The sequence below is a fragment of the Osmerus mordax genome, chromosome 3 (assembly GCF_038355195.1).
Source record: "Osmerus mordax isolate fOsmMor3 chromosome 3, fOsmMor3.pri, whole genome shotgun sequence".
Taxonomy (NCBI): domain Eukaryota; kingdom Metazoa; phylum Chordata; class Actinopteri; order Osmeriformes; family Osmeridae; genus Osmerus; species Osmerus mordax.
This window is the reverse complement of record NC_090052.1, coordinates 6257056-6273530: the sequence shown is the minus strand read 5'-3', so window position 1 is coordinate 6273530 and position 16475 is coordinate 6257056. Positions and strand designations below refer to the sequence as shown.

General features: G+C 40.5%; 1 protein-coding gene across 2 annotated transcripts in view; it reads left to right on the top strand.

Moving 5' to 3' along the window:
* Window positions 1-16475, top strand: part of mapk3 (mitogen-activated protein kinase 3) — a 58553-nt gene that overhangs the window by 16718 nt on the left and 25360 nt on the right. For both annotated transcript variants that reach the window (XM_067230631.1, XM_067230623.1), the window contains exon 6: window positions 6475-6606. In XM_067230631.1, the coding sequence (XP_067086732.1) occupies window positions 6475-6606 (132 nt within the window). The remainder of the gene's footprint in view (window positions 1-6474; window positions 6607-16475) is intronic.

Genomic DNA, 16475 nt, shown 5'->3' with positions numbered 1-16475 from the left:
TATATACAAAGGAAAACAAAAATCTTTTTACAATTCCTTCATCCGAGCCTCTGAAGACCCAGTATCTTAATTTTATTTTCTCTAGAAATGCGCCTACACAACTTCTGTTGTAGGCGCATTTTTTTGGTATGTCTGCGCCAAACACTTCAGCCACGACTGTTTCCTCAACTTGAGATAATACAAAACTGGCCTTGCTGAAATTAAATTCTGGATCAGTACTAACTCTCCTTCGTCCAGCTACTAACCTCGGACAAGTAAGTTAACTAACGCTATATCATTTTGTAGCTTTACTGTATATGGTTACCTAGCTTGCTACCCTTAGAATGTGGCTGTAAAATTAGCTCTGCAGCTAACAGCTGAGTTACTGTCGCTAATGGAAAGGTAGATAGCATCAAGTATGTGTGTGAATACACATGCTGTAACGTGAGTGTTGTACACTTCTTTGTTATTTGGATAACCGTTCTGCTGTTGGTGTTATGGCGCGCGATATCCGCCTTTCCCCTCATTGAAATGACTGAGTGTGTACCTCTGCAAACCAGGGTTATCAGATGAGAATGGGCAAATTCGAGGCATCTTACAGCAACGGGGCTACAGCCATTGCGATACATCCATTGTAAACATTAGCGCATGGTGCCGCCCCTCCGCTCCTCATTAGCATTTAAAGCTACAGACACCAAAACAGCGCATTCTGAGGAAAGCTCCTTGTGGGACTGCTAGTAGTGGCTGTAATTCTGCAACAAGGCTGAATTTCGGGAAACAGACTGCTGATACAGTATTAGGGGACCACTAAGGCCTATATAAAAGCATCCAAAAACAGCATGTCATGTCACCTTTAAAGATCCTGTAAAGCAAATTCCGTGATTTGCTTCTCAGTGTAGGTTGAAGAGGATATCTTGTAAGGCCGGAGACGCTTGGGAAACCAGATTCAATTCTTGTTAGATGTTCAGGGAGATAATTGACTCGTTAATATCTGACTCCAATTTTAGAAATGTGCACAAGTGCGTTACCTGTAACCTTGAGTGCTAAACAGTCAATGACATGAAACTCTGGCGTAGGTAAAAATCGTCTGCTTGATCAGAGCATCGACCCTAAAGTATGCGTGTTCACTAATCAGTCGTTTATCATTACTATAATATGGATTTTAACCATAGTAGACCTAGTATGTAAACCGATCACTCAGAGGCTCCGGTAAATTCCTTCGGAGCGTGGAGATCCACCGTAAGTGACTCAGAGGCCTTAAGTTAAAACCTACTTCAAAAGTCTATGTTAATAATCAGTATTAGCCGCATCAACCAGACTAGATAAAAGTTTTCACCGCCGTAGCGTGATAGATATGTTTCAAGGAGAACAAGTAACTTCAAATGCACAATAATAGTTAATTATAATAGTATGATAATCAATACAATGATAATGAAATATCATCAAATACAAAACATACCTTCAGAGCAATGGTTAACAAAGGTATTCACAACGAAGACTAGGCGCCTAACGCACCGGAGCTTGTATCGTAAACAGAACTCAAAGTTAGTGGTAAAAACATCTTCCTATATACACCCAAACCTGACTAAAATGGGGACACCGGTCATATGACTGAAAAGTTGTCTAACGCATACAAATTCAAATTAGATCATTAATCAAGGCTGCAGCAGACCAAGTGGTGTCCTTGCAAGACAAGGGAATATGTTAAACACATGTTGGTCTGCTGCAAGCACAAACTCTGTAAACCCTGTAAATGTACATGTTACAGTATTAAAATTATGACTAGAATGTAATACATAAAATAAGAAACAAAATCATATCAAACATGACATTAAAAGCTGTTTAGAACTATATTTACAAGAACACAACTTTTAATGATCATTTCAGAGTCTTCCTCGGTCCACCTTCCTCTTCAACTGTTGAGACCACCTTTTCAGAGGTGTGTCATTAAGGTGTGATTGTCATTTTAGCATTCATGCAAATCAACGACTGTCCCAGACGAGTGTCTGGGTGACCAGTGACAAAGGGGCTGCCAAAACAGCCCTACATCAGTACATTATATACATGTGAAATGCGTTCCTGAAAGCATGTGCAAAGCGCGAAAACTAAACAAACTAACTAAAACTAAACTAACCCTAAACTATATATAGAAACTATATTCTATACACACACTTTGCATTAATTTAAGCGCTAAATAGTTTTTGGAGCTTTACGTAATATAAACGTTACGACTTATATTGTTATATTTGCCAAATGTTTTTAACTATGAATATTATTATATTTAACTTGAATGTTTCCGTTTTGGACACATTTGTGCAGAGAATTATGACACTGTCCGTTCTTAAAAGGGTAATTAATTGCAAAACCGATTTTACCTTGTCATAGTTAAATAACTACAGTTTGGTGGGTAAAATCGACATACAGTGAACCTCAAAATCCATTGACACCTCTGTTATATGTAAATCTCACAACTTGAAACTGCAGCTGTAAAACGATCGGTTTCGAAAAAGCTGAAATTGTGACATCCCAAATGTAGTATAACCTTTGTCACGCCCCAACATTTACATACAGACCAGCCCTCTGGTGTTCTGGCCCAGGATCTCAGACACTAGTTTAGCTGCGTGCTGCTCTGTGTACTTCCACTGGAATTACAAAGGAGAAAGTTTGGAAGTTTTTAAAGGATATTGAAAATGGACCATCGTAAATGCAGTGTTCCAGTCTGTACAGGGAATGCTGACAGTTTTCAGTCTTCCAAAGGAACCAAACACTCGCCGGGCTGTGATGTTTGTCTATGAGAAGATCCCTGTGCAGTTTGACCCTCAATTACACATTTGCTCAAACCATTTCACCAAGGACAGTTTTGAAAACCTGGGACAATGTAAAGCAGGATTTGCTATGAAGCTGTTGCTGAACAGAGGTGCGTTCCGACCGTATGTTCATCACAACCGCAAGCTGTAGTATGATGTCGCTAACAGTTATTAGCAATGCTAACGTATCCTTCCTGTATCTAGCATCGTTAGAATGTGTGATGATTTAGTTTATTGGCAATGGGGTTAACGTTATTTCATGTTCCTGACTGTGTTTCATTCAAATAAATAACCTGTGTTGTCATTTAAATCTACAATTCAAGATGCATGTTTGTCCAGATCTATTTGTCAGCAAGATAGCTAGAGCTAACTGAAGCTGAGTTGAATCACGATAGTTTGTTTGCTAAGCTGTAGTGCTAACGTTACCCACCTAAGTCGATCCTGTTTGCTTCGACAACAGAAGTGTAAACAACTAATGTTATCATTTCAAATGATATCTAGTCAATCTGTTGAAAAGTGTTGTGTGACTCAATAGATTTATTTGTACGTTTTTATTTCAAGTCTCCACCTTCGATGTTTCAGTGAGGGCTGGTGGCCATGTTGCGTCTTTGCTCCGCAGCTTCACTTGTTGTAAACAACCAATCAGCGCGCAGCTCATCTATATATTCATGAGCATACCATAAAAGTAGAAAAAAACAAGAGATTTTCCCAGGGCTATTTCACAGGATGCATCAGGGCTCAAAGCACAGCAACTGGGCCATTTTCAGCCCAACCAATGTTGCATACCATATTCAGAGACCTTAAGGAACAGTGTGAAATACAACAAAAACCCAGTCATTGACCCCTTTTAAACTCCAAATTGATTCTCCTGCCGATTCTCGGACAAAGCCATGCATTGATTCAGAGCGTGCAAGAGAGAGGGGGCTCTTCACAGACGGGTCCGTTCTAGTGAGAGAGAGAGAACGTGAATGGGGGAAGAAGGGGCTGAGCAAATAAATGCGCTGCGCGCAGCTCTACAATGAAATTTATTTTTACATGCGAAGGCAACTTCAAATCTCTAAAAACGATTAAATTAAAGGGAAATATTTTTTGCTGACGCTAAAATATTACTTTACACATCCTCTAGTCATAAACCGATACTTCTATTCAATCAGAAGTTCAAATGTTTCTAAATGATTCGACAAATCCTGGCCACTCCTTTCTCCTCGGCTTGAAGCAAAGGCACACTCGACTGCAAAATGATCCAGTGAGTGCTGAAGTTCATGGACCAATGATGTCAGGAAGACCACATCATCCACAAAAAGCAGCGATGAACTCCTCAGCCCACCGAACCGCAACCCTTCCCCACCCCAACTACGCCTTGATATCCTGTCGATGAATATCACAAACAGGATTGGTAAGAAAGCGCAACCCTGGCGGAGACCAATCCCCACACGGAACAAACTCGACTTCGTGCCGAGGACCCGGACACAGCTCTCGCTTCGGGTGTACAGGGATTGGATCGCCCTAAGAAGGGCCCACCTCACCCCGTACTTCCACACTATCTCCCGGGGGGACCTATATTTGTTCATTTTTGTTAGTAACTCCTTCTTTTAGTATCGTTGAAGACAACCTTGAAAGGATATTCTGTTAACAATACACCCTCAGATTTTGCAGTTCCAGTACAACCTAACCTGTGGACAAAATTCATGGATGGCTGAGCGGTTAGGGAATCGGGTTAGTAATCAGAAGGTTGCCAGTTCTATTCCCAGCCCGTGCCAAATGACGTTGTGTCCTTGGGCAAGGCACTTCACCCTACTTGCCTCGGAGGAATGTCCCTGTACTTACTGTGTCGCTCTGGATAAGAGCGTCTGCTAAATGTAATGTAAATGTAAATATTTATATCATGAATATATAACTGAATACAACACTGGAAACTGTCCACAGTTATAAAGTTGTAATTAGAGGTGTTGAAATTAATCAAATAATTGATGCATCGCGATGCGGACATGGACGCTCATTAAATTTCTGTCCGTGGCATAAACATTCAAATGAAAAATTACGTTCTCATTAGCCTAATCCATTTCCTCTAGACCTATGATAGACTCTAGTCTCATCTGGGTCTCATTTACCTGATGTCATTCGTCGCGAATTGCATACTTGCCAGAGCAAAATGGCTGAGGGTGGTTGTAAGATCGTCCTTAAAAATGCAACAAGCGTTTTAAAAGCTGAGATAAGGAAGCATTTCAGATTTTACCAACGGGCTGGGAAGCACAAACTGGATAAGTCACATGCGATATGCAAAGCCTGTCACACAAATTAAATACATTGGGAACACTACCAACTTATGGAATCACGTTAGCCGTTTCCATCCTGAGTTGACACCTGCTGCGGAAAATTCAAACCCTGGGCCAGCGACTCCGAGGATTGATGTGACTCTGTTGTCAATACCACCCAACTCCGAGCGAGGAAAGAGAATAACCCAGTCTATGGGAGTCTTCATAGCAAAAGGTTTACAACCTTATTCCATCGTGGAAAATAAGGGATTTCAGTATATGGTGAGGATGCTTGAGCCGCGGTAAAAGATCCCATCGCGTAGCACCTTTTCAGAAAAAGTGGTGCCTGGTCTTTACAACGACACCAAAGCCCAGATGATTGCTTCCATGAGCAAGGCAACACAAATTTCCATAACGTGTGATTCCTGGACTTCGGTGGCAACTGAATCATTCGTTACCGTGATAGCACATTATATAAATGAGGAATGGCAGATGAAAATAAAATATAATGAAAGATTGTTTATATCTTACTACCGTATTTCATCAATTAAACGCTGCGGCGTTTATTACACAATGTTCATTTTTGGTGCGGCATTTATTCGAGGGTGGCGTTTAATTGGTAAGAGTGATTTAGTGAATTGTAGCTGCAGTGCGGCCATAGACAAAGTCAAACACAAAGCATAGTGTAACATTGAAGCCGCGTGTGTCTACATTGTGTAGAAATCTGAAGCTGCATGCCGAAACGTTCTTACACTTTAGCTTTCAAACAGAAAGCTGTGCAGAAAGCACTCACCAGCAGCAACAGAACTGTAGCACGCGGACTTGGGGTTGATGAAAGGCGAATTCGCGAGAGGTGAAGTCAGCTACCTCGCTATATTGTACACTTGTGACTTATTTGTGCAATAAATACTGTTAAAAAAAGTTTTTTGGGTGCGGAGTTTAATCGAGAGGTGTTTATTACACAATGTTTATTTTTGGTGCAGCATTTATTCGAAGGTGGCGTTTATTTGAGGGCGGCGTTTAATCAGGGAAATACAGTACTTGTATTTTTGGATGAAAATAACCATATGAAGTAATATAGAAAACTGTTATATTGAATTGTACAGTATCTTAATGCATTCTGTCAAGTCAAATATCCTATATGGCTTTAATAAAAACATTTATTTGACTCATTGAGATAGGGTGAAGTGCCTTGCCCAAGGACGCAACATATTTTTTTGTGCACGGCCGGGAATCGAACCAACAACCTTCTGATTAATAGCCCGACTCCCTAACCGATCAGCCATCTCATTCCCAATCACATGTAATACCATCCACCCTGTTCAAAACACTTGACACAGTTCTAATTAAATGGCAAATTAGAGGATGATCATCAGATATTTTATTAGATTTGTTTTGTTTCCCAATGGGCATGTTTCTGTGTCCCTCGGCAGGCATCTTGGGGTCTCCGACTCAGGAGGATCTGAACTGCATCATCAACATGAAGGCCAGAAACTACCTGCAGTCTCTGCCTGAGAAGCCCAAGATCCCTTGGGACAAGCTCTTCCCCAAAGCCGACAGCAAGGGTAAGGCACTGACATACGTGACAACCTCTTCTTAAATCCTAGTTGAAAGTGACTTACACACACCAGACAGATTATATTCCAAAACCACACAGCAAATCTATATAATGTATTCTATGGAAAATATATTCTATGGTTCCTACATAGATTCTACACACATCTTTACTCAGATACCCTCTTCATGGGTCAGCCTAAACGTGGAAAAGAAGGTTACTTTTTGTTAATTTAGTGGACACTAACAAGTGACAAACGGTACCAACAGTAATACGAATAGTGCAAATAGAAAGTGCAGCAGGATTTCACCGGTCAAAAGTGCATATTTCAAACAGTATTTTGGATCAGTCTCTACCTTATTTTTCGGAAAATAAGCCACATTTTTTATAAACCGCATCCCACCAGAATGGGAGCTTTGTGTTTGTAAATCTGAATATATACCGCCCTGGAATATATGCCGCACTTGATACGGGAACAATGATACCAAGCAATGCACGAGTATAGGCGATCTTACAGCATGCCGTTGTGTAACACACTTCGAAAACCAAAGTAACGAAAGCATAATGTATGTTTTCTATTGCCCGGGAATTAACTAATATTTAGCTTTAGACGAGTGAGTACTAAATATTTCCGACGGTCCCCAAAGCGTACTCGTAGCAATGCTACTACCATGCTAGTGTTACTTGTTAGCCTTCTCATTAGTACATTTTGAAGCCATACTAAAGCGTTTGTGGCCTAGTTTTTGTTCATCGGAAAATATTCAGTTGGAATGTTCGAAATCGCATATGCAACGTTACGCTGTGAGACCTGCATTCGAACGATCACATGTGTGCAGGGAGTCAGGTGGCTGAGTGGTTAGGGAATCGGGCTAGTAATCATAAGGTTGCTGGTTCGATTCCCAGCCGTGCAAAATGACGTTGTGTCCTTGGGCAAGGCACTTCACCCTACTTGCTTCGGGGGGGATGTCCCTGTACTTACTGTAAGTCGCTCTGGATAAGAGTGTCTGCTAAATGTAATGTGCAACGCTACTCCGGGTTAAATACCATTCATGAAAAAAGTGCTTCTACAGTTTTTTTGTTATAAAAACATTCTATAAGCCACTTCGAAATATAAACCGCACCACCACAAGAAAAATTTAAAATCGTGTTATAAACCGTGGTTTTATTTTCGAAAAATAAGGTATTAAACTGCTGGCGATCCACGGCCCGCCTGCGGATATTTAAGTACTAAACTACTCAATGAATATAACTGCTATTTGCACTGGTACATATGCCATATATCGTTGGAAAGCTGGCTTTGTGTGATTCGTAAACCATTTCAAGATACAATCACATCAGCAGGTACAATCAACCTCTTTGTCCGACCACCAACACATACAAGAACAACGGAGACAACTTACCTTTCAAGGCTTACAGTAGTACACTTATACATAACATCCCAACAAAAACGGTCTTGTTGCATAACATCAAGATGATCCAATCAAGTAAAATATTTAGTCCAAAACACAGTATTACATCCTTAAATACCCATGGACTCTTATTGTATCATTCTAAAGTGGTCAACTGTTGCGCTATAGTTATTCAGTAGCCAACGAAAGACTGCATAAGAATGAGCGAGCCCCCCACACTCCTTTTGTCTAAAGATTGAGCCAGCCACAATTGGTTGAATGAATGACTTGCACGTTGTATAGCCAATGAAATTCTCAACACGATATGGGGGTGTAGAGGGAAATTGCACACCTTCAACTAAATCTGTGCTCGCTCACAATTGCCACAAGTTTTGTGCATCTGTGCAACAAAGGTAAACAGTGTCGTTTGTTGGCAAAACGGACTAAGAACCAAATATTTGCTCCAAGAAGTGGTGAAAGAATGCCAGTGCTTGAATTTGGTACCATTTGGATCGCATATGCTCCCGAAATTGTATCTGTGCGACCTCAAAATATATTTAGGAGCTTTCGTGCAAATGCAAATTATTGTTATGGTGCGACCTGTTTGAAAAAACGCTCACTAATTAGCCTAATGCACAATATATGCCTGCTGTGAGCTGATACAGTGACCGGTCTAAAGTTCTATCCAAAATTACATAACCAGTTCAACTTCATCTTTACGTTCTTAACTTTAATGCAGATTTTAGATAGGTTAAAATGAGCCGTCAATCACTCCTTGTCACTGTGCTCTGTAGTCACGTGTAGGGTTTTAACGATACATGTATTCAACCGTTTTGGTACAGTTCCTTCGGTTCAGTACAGGGCTGTGCACGGGTGAGTTCCCGGAACGGAAATTCTGTGTGTTTATTTTCCGCTGGCAGGGTTAGGAACGCCCGTGTGCCGTGGCTACCGCTAGCGATAAATCGGAGCTTCACGACCCTCCCCTGTCACTAAAGTCTCCTGCTTGGGAACACTTCGGCTTCCTTGTCAAATATTGCAACGGAGAAAGACAAGTGGACAAAACAAGGGCAGTGTGCCGACACTGTACCCGATCAGCTGAGATCGGGTACGTTTCCGGCAACACAACAAACATCCTAACTCATCTGAAACAGCACCACCCGATGTGAATATTACTGCTACAAGGGGAAAAAACACCTTAGTGCAAACACAGCTGACTTTGGCATTCAAGCAGCCTCTCCCTAGCAATTCAGATTGGGCCAAAGCTGCCATCTGAGTTTTTACAGCAGCGGAAGTACCCACTCAAGAATATTTTATTTAACTTATTACCAGGCAGCATTTTTCAATAGTATTCTATTTGTTTTTTTTTCATATTTTGTATAATGTTACAATAAATTGTTGGTTTACAAATAATAAACACGCAAATAAACAAGCAAATTTAGGTTTTGCATTTTGTTCCCATACTGTACCGAAAATGAACCGAACCGTGACCTCAAAACCGAGGTACGTATTGTGATTTTTGTGTATCGTTACACCCCTAGTCACGTGTCAGGGAGCTACCGTATTTTCCGGACTATAAGTCACACTTTTTTTCATAGTTTGGCTTGCGACTTAGTCAGGTGCGACTTGTATATCAAAATATTTATAGTTTACATTTACATTTATCATTTAGCAGACGCTTTTATCCAAAGCGACTTCCAAGAGAGAGCTTTACAAAGTGCATAGGTCACTGATCATAACAACAAGATAGCCCAAAAAACATCGCGAGTAGCCAAAACATGAAGCACACATTGTGAACAACCAAAGTAAGTGCCAAAGGGAAGAACCGTAAGAGCATGTAGTTAAACAAGTTACAATTAAACAACATGAACCGCTATAACTGCAAGTGTACCTGTGGAAAAAAGCAAGCAACAGTAATAAAAACAATATATCACAGCGAGAACAAAAATTTAAAACAGTTACCACTAACCACAAGAGCAACAAGTCTCTAAGCAAGACCGTAGGTGACGGGTGGGGGTGTAAGGCTGCAGGAGAGACTTGATGTAAACGGGTGCAGTCCCGTTCACTGCTCGGAAGGTCAATACCAGGGTCTTGAATCTGATACGGGCCATGATAGGTAGCCAGTGGAGAGAGATGAGGAGCGGGGTAACATGGGAGCGTCTGGGTAGATTGTAGACCAGGCGGGTCGCTGCGTTCTGAATCCTCTGAAGAGGGCGGGTTGCACATGCTGGGAGACCAGCGAGCAGCGAGTTGCAATAGTCCAACTTGGAGAGGACAAGTGCTTGGACTAGCAGCTCGGTGGAGTGCTCAGACAAGTATCTCCTGATCTTCCGGATGTTGTAGAGGGTGAATCTACACGACCGGGAGACCGCAGCAATGTGGGCCGTGAGGGAGAGCTCGTCGTCCATGGTAACCCCAAGGTTCCTGGCAGAGGATGAAGGGGTCACCGTCGTAGATCCCAGGGTGATTGAGAGATCGTGGGAGATGGAGGGTTTAGCCGGGATGATGAGAAGTTCTGTTTTGGCGAGATTCAGCTGGAGGTGGTGCTCGGTCTGTTTAACATGTTTTTAAATGTTAATTCATACTGACTGACATGACCCAACGAGTTCAACGGATTCAGTGATGTGGAATGAGATCAGGAGCTTGGTGAACTAGCTTACCGATAACTTGCTTGTTGGATTTGTTTGCTTGTTATTTTAATTAAGCCTATTCAGCCTCCCAGGTATTATCTTTATTCTATTATGCAGGGCTGCCAACTCTCACGCATTGGCCGTGAGACACATGCATTTCAACCAGTTCACACGCTCTTACGCCACACCTTGTATTTCTCATGCTGAGAATCCAACGCCAACCAAGTAGTCCTGCTAACGTTGTAAACAGTAGGCTAATGGACGAGGCGCAGGCACACGGAGTGAATCAAAATAGACGCGATTAAATGTCTGTTCTTGGTCTTGGATTTTGTGAAATACATTTCTAAATATATGCGACTTATAGTCCAGTGCGACTTATACAAGTTTTTTCCTCTTCATGACGCATTTTTTTGACTGATGCGACTTATACTCCGGAGCGAGTTCAGGGTTTTTCCTACATAGAGAAAATTTTGGCGCGGGCCAAAGCCGTTTTCCCGAGCACCAATGACAAATCCAGAGCGCCAAAGGCAAAAAAAGTCTGCGATGTGTTCATCACGCGTGCAATGCATGTCAGCGAATATGTTCTCAATAGTATGTTTCAAGTAGGCTACAGCCGAACCCTCGTTCTGTTTTGATAAATAGTAATTGAGTTGATAAGCGTGTCTTCTTGTCTGATCAATACGCAACTGTGAGGTGCGCAAATGGACAGAGCGGCCAGTAAACTGTCGTTCCTTTGCGAGTGCAGCCCGACGTGCATGAATACACCTGTAAAAATGCAAATGAAATTTCCACTCAAAATGCTGACAAGTTTGATTTACGATTTCCAACGCAGCCTCCATTGGTATTCTTAACCTGGAATGATAATATATAGTGCAGTGTTTCCTCTATGGCTACATTTCTGCCGCCACGGTATCAGAAATCAGGCTGTACAAAATTTTAGGCCGTCTATCAGCAGTGATTGTTAGAGTGCATGTTGGAGAATTGCACGGACACGCGCTTCACACCGCAGTTGAGATTGCGTGTGTGCGTCCTTGAGAACTGTAAGTCGTATAACTTATGTTGTCAGTTCATTTAAGCCTGTTATTGTATAAGTCTATAGTTCTTGCAAATGTAAATCAAGTTAACTGGTGAGTTTCGTTGTTTGTATTCTTCCCCTGCTAGCTCAATTGTCTGTTGATTCGATAGCGATTGATGCCTTTGCTCAGGTTTATATTTTAGGTGCATTATTATACTGAAGCAGTTTTAATTAATAAAAAGTGGGTTTATTGTTATTATTTGCTACAGAATACTTAGCCTATCAAGATCAAATGAAGCAGGCAGTGTACATGCTTCAGAGTGACCTACCTTAATCGATAAGCTAGGCTACTGACCATTTACAAAAAGTTGTTACGTCAATTTTTAATTGGCAGCATTTATGCCATTTAAAAACATACTTCATGAGTGTAAGGTGTCTTTAAGTAGCCAAACTTTATTGCTTTAGGGGAAATAGGAAGAAAATATGTACATAATTACATTAGACTATTATATTAACCTGTTCCGAAATATAGGTGTAGTTTGGGCGGGGGGGGGGGGGGGGGGATGCAAAACACCTGGGAATAAATACATTGATTAGAAAGAAGAAGAAAAAAAATAATATATATATATATATATATATATATATATATATATATACCCTTCTTTTTTGGGGGGGGAGCACCGAAGACCCATTTTGACCCAGGAAAAACCCTGGATTTATAGTCCGGAAAATACAGTAACTTGCACCAAAGTGGAAAACTACTTACACTAACACAATATGGAGTTTGACATCTGTTTAGCTTACTTGCTAAGTGAAAAATCTGTACATGCCAAATAAATGTATCAATCAGCCTTTTTAACTAAAATAATTATTTAACTAAATATTTCTAACATTTGCGCCTAACTTTTTTAAATTGGGAGCACCAGTGCTACCACTCTCACTTTTGCAGATACAGAACAGCTTGTCCACGCCTTCGTCTCCCCCAGACTGGACTACTGCAATGCACTCCTCATTGGGAGGTCACTCCACTGGCTTCGTGTCTCATTCAGGATTGACTACAAGGTCTCTCCCTCCTCACCCATCAGTGTCTCCACGGAAATGCCCCCCCCCCACACACACACACACACACACACACCTCAAAGAACTTCTCACCCCACAAACCTCCACGCGGACGCTCTGATCTGCTGCAAAATATCTCCTGAAACCTCTGAAGGACTAAGCTGCCTACCATGGTAGTTTGGGCTTTCTGTTTAGCCGCTCCCAGTCTGTGGAATACTCCACAGAGTAAGTTGTTCAATTTTTTTTATCTGGATCAGAATTATCTGGATTTTAAAATCCCATGTTTTGCTATCCAGGATCAGGTAATCCATCTTACTTTTGTACTGGTTTTTCAAAGCAACATTGGATGGATCACCCTGATCCAGATACAAACTTTTCAAGATGGCCAAATCTGGATTCCCAGTGTTGTAAATGAGACTACTTATAACAATGTAGGCCAATGTAGTAGGCTAGCCAAGTAAAGAACAGGTCAATAGCCAGCATGGGGTCACTTTTAAGTGTTTTGATTTGAAGACACCGAAAAAGATAAAATAAAACAATCCAAACAGTCAGAGCCATCATCTGACCCACAAACAATTGAAAACAAACAAATATACATCTTCACAAATACAATGTGAATATTTTGAAGATGTGTTTCAAAATCTGAAAAGGGCTAAATGTCCAATAAATACCTAAATTAAAGAACTTTCAAAGTTAGTCTTCGGTTGTGGAGACCAGTTTTTTGAAACTCTACTTTAAGGAGGCGGATCTCAAGTTGGGCTTTGGTTTGCTGAAGTTGGGAAAGAGTGATTTGTTCTTCTGCCAGAAGAATCTGTACTTCACTTCTGCTCTTACATATAATTACATGTATATGAATGACATGATACAAATATAGTTTTATTTGACCAATTTCAAGTTTTATTACATTTTGTTGCTGAAATCCACCCTGAATGGATCATAGGTATCCGAATCATACTAAAAAGTTAACAACCCATATTGAAGGTTTGTTCCAGATCAAAACCAAGATTGGATTACGTGATCTAATCTTTCTTGTTTTTAACCTGTAGCACTTTGAGATTTTTGACTAAATATAAAGTGCTTTATAAATACAATTATAACTAGAGAGGGTACAATTTCTGGGGAAATTGTATGGTATGCTTGCTTGCGTCGGTTGCAGGTGGGTCCGTCCACTTACGTTTTTCCCTTCTAGTGACATTTTTCAAGCATTTAGCCTACTCGTATTGCATAATTAAAGGAGTGATTGACTTTTTGGGGGTATTTCACACTGTTCCTTAAGGTCTCCTAATAGGGTATGTAACATTGGTTGGGTTGAAAATGGCCCGGGTGCTGTTCTATGCCCCCTGATAGATCCTCTGAAATTTTCCCGGGAAAAAACACTAGCTTTTCTCCTTGTATGGTATGCTCATTAATATTTAGATGAGCTGCGCGCTGATTGGTTTGTTTTCAACGAGTGAAGCTGGGGAGCAAAAACTCAACACGGCCAACAGCACTCACTGAAACACCAACATTTGAAATGATAACGTTAGTTGTTTCCACTTCTGTTGTCGAAGCAAACTGGATTGACTTAGCTAGGTGGGTAGAAAGTTACAGCTTAGCAACCAAACTATATTGTGATTCAACTCGGCTTCAGTTAGCTAGCTCTAGATATCTTGCTGAAAAATAACCTGACAAAGATCTGGACAAATATGCATCGTGAATTGTAGATTTACATAACAACACGGGTTATTTATTTGAATGAAACACAGTCAGGAACATGAAACAACGTTAGCCCCATTGCCAATAAACTATGCTAAATCATCACACCATTCTACCTATGCTCTTGCGTTAGCAAGCTAAACTAGTTCACATGCCTACAGTGTAGTAGGGAGGACAAACCCGTTTGAGCGTTTTTTCCTGAAATACGTTTTAATAGTTATTCCTGGGGAAATGATGGAATTAAATTACATATTAACCATACTGAAATACGTGTGCACAATAATATCAACAATATTTGCTCAATTTAGACGTTTTTAAAGGTTTTTAATTTTACCTCGAAGCTACTTCCGTTAATCAGCTGTTTGTGAAAAAGAGGCTAGTTTTACGACAGTGACTTTGGATGTAGCCTACTTTAACATGCTAGCTGATTAGCCAGTACGAGTGAGATATGTAAACAGCTACATTAACAAACCTCTTGTTTGTAAAATATGTAGTCTTAAATACGATGGGAACACATCACATAAACAACTCTAAAACGTCCGACACGCCAAATGTTGTCATTTTTTGTCAAGCGTCCCTGAAGCTCAAATTCCGAGTCGGAGTTCCATGAAGCTTTTCATTGCAGTGAATGGGGTGGAGAAGCGTTTCTTCTCTTGTCTGTACTCCTATATTGTCCAGTCGATTTATAATAACATGTTATCAAAAGTGGACCTCTAAATTACTTTTTCGTTGTCTTTATTTAAATGAATGTAATTTTAATTAAGTTATTCCATTGAAACATAATACATGTAATATAATAATGACACAACTTAAATTTGTTCAAGAACAACAATGTTTAATATTCATATTTAATAGGAAACCTAACATTTTCCAGAGGGAATAAAAAAAACTGTTAACCCATTTTAGCCAATATGGGATACTGGAAAATTATTCCCTGACCCCTAGCAAAAAGGCGATCGAGCAAGCTCCTGGAAAATGTGTAGTTAATTGAAGGCACGTTCATCTGAAAAAGAGAGAGAAAAAAGTGCACATTTGTAACAAATACTTATTGACAATAAGTTACTTATAAACATATTTATGAAAACTTCATTTTACTATACAACCTCACTGCAAACGGGATGTGCTGCTGCTGTTTCATTTTCTCTTCATACCTGAAATTAGAAATGCATACATTATTAAATATTAATATCAAACCTGATCAACAGCCTTACTAGAGTCAAACTGCCAATATTTAGCTATATAAAAATCCTAAAAGAGATAAGAATATATGCAGAGGGAACTATTTACATCAGAAATCTTACCTGAAAGAAAAAGATTATATTGGATACACAATAGTTACAAATAATTATACAGCTATCTTCAAATTATAGCCAATGCCCTACTCTATACTGTTGGCTTTTAAAGCCTGCTCAACAGTCTTGGGTTAGGGTTAGGGCATTTACTCCACGCGTGTGTAAAAGCCAACAGTATAGAGTAGGGCAACTTACTTGTTGCATCTGTGCAAAGGGTCAAGTTATTCTCTGACAACAGAGTACTTTGCAGATGCTGTAACGACACCTGTCTTGCTTCCAACACCATATATTTACAAAAAGACTGGCTAGGAAGCCTTCCTATCTTGGACCTGCCAAGCTTCTGCAACACAACTTTCACAACTTCAGATGCTTTGGTGGAACTCACCCCCATAGTTGTGATCAAATCCATGTACACCTCCCTAACAACATCTGAATACCTACCATGCTCAAAAGTGGGGACCTGCCCTTGTATAAACCTGTCTAGTTCCTCCTGTGCGGCAGCATGTTCCCCTTTCCAAAACTGCACTCGCTCATTTAAACTCTGAACCTGCTCTACTAAACTAGACGCTCTACCACTTACCTGATCGGCCTTTCTTTTTAAATAATTAGAACGCAGTCTCCCTCCTTTTCTCAGTTTTCATTTGTGATAGTCCCTGACTCAGACCTACTAACCTTTCTTCTAACTCTTCCTTGGCCACTTCCAACACACTGTTCTGAAGCCTAAGGCTCTCAGTCTCCTGCTCTTTCAGTGCTAGCCTCCTAGCTATCTTCCCTCCTCTTCAACTTCTTCTTAACCAGGGATC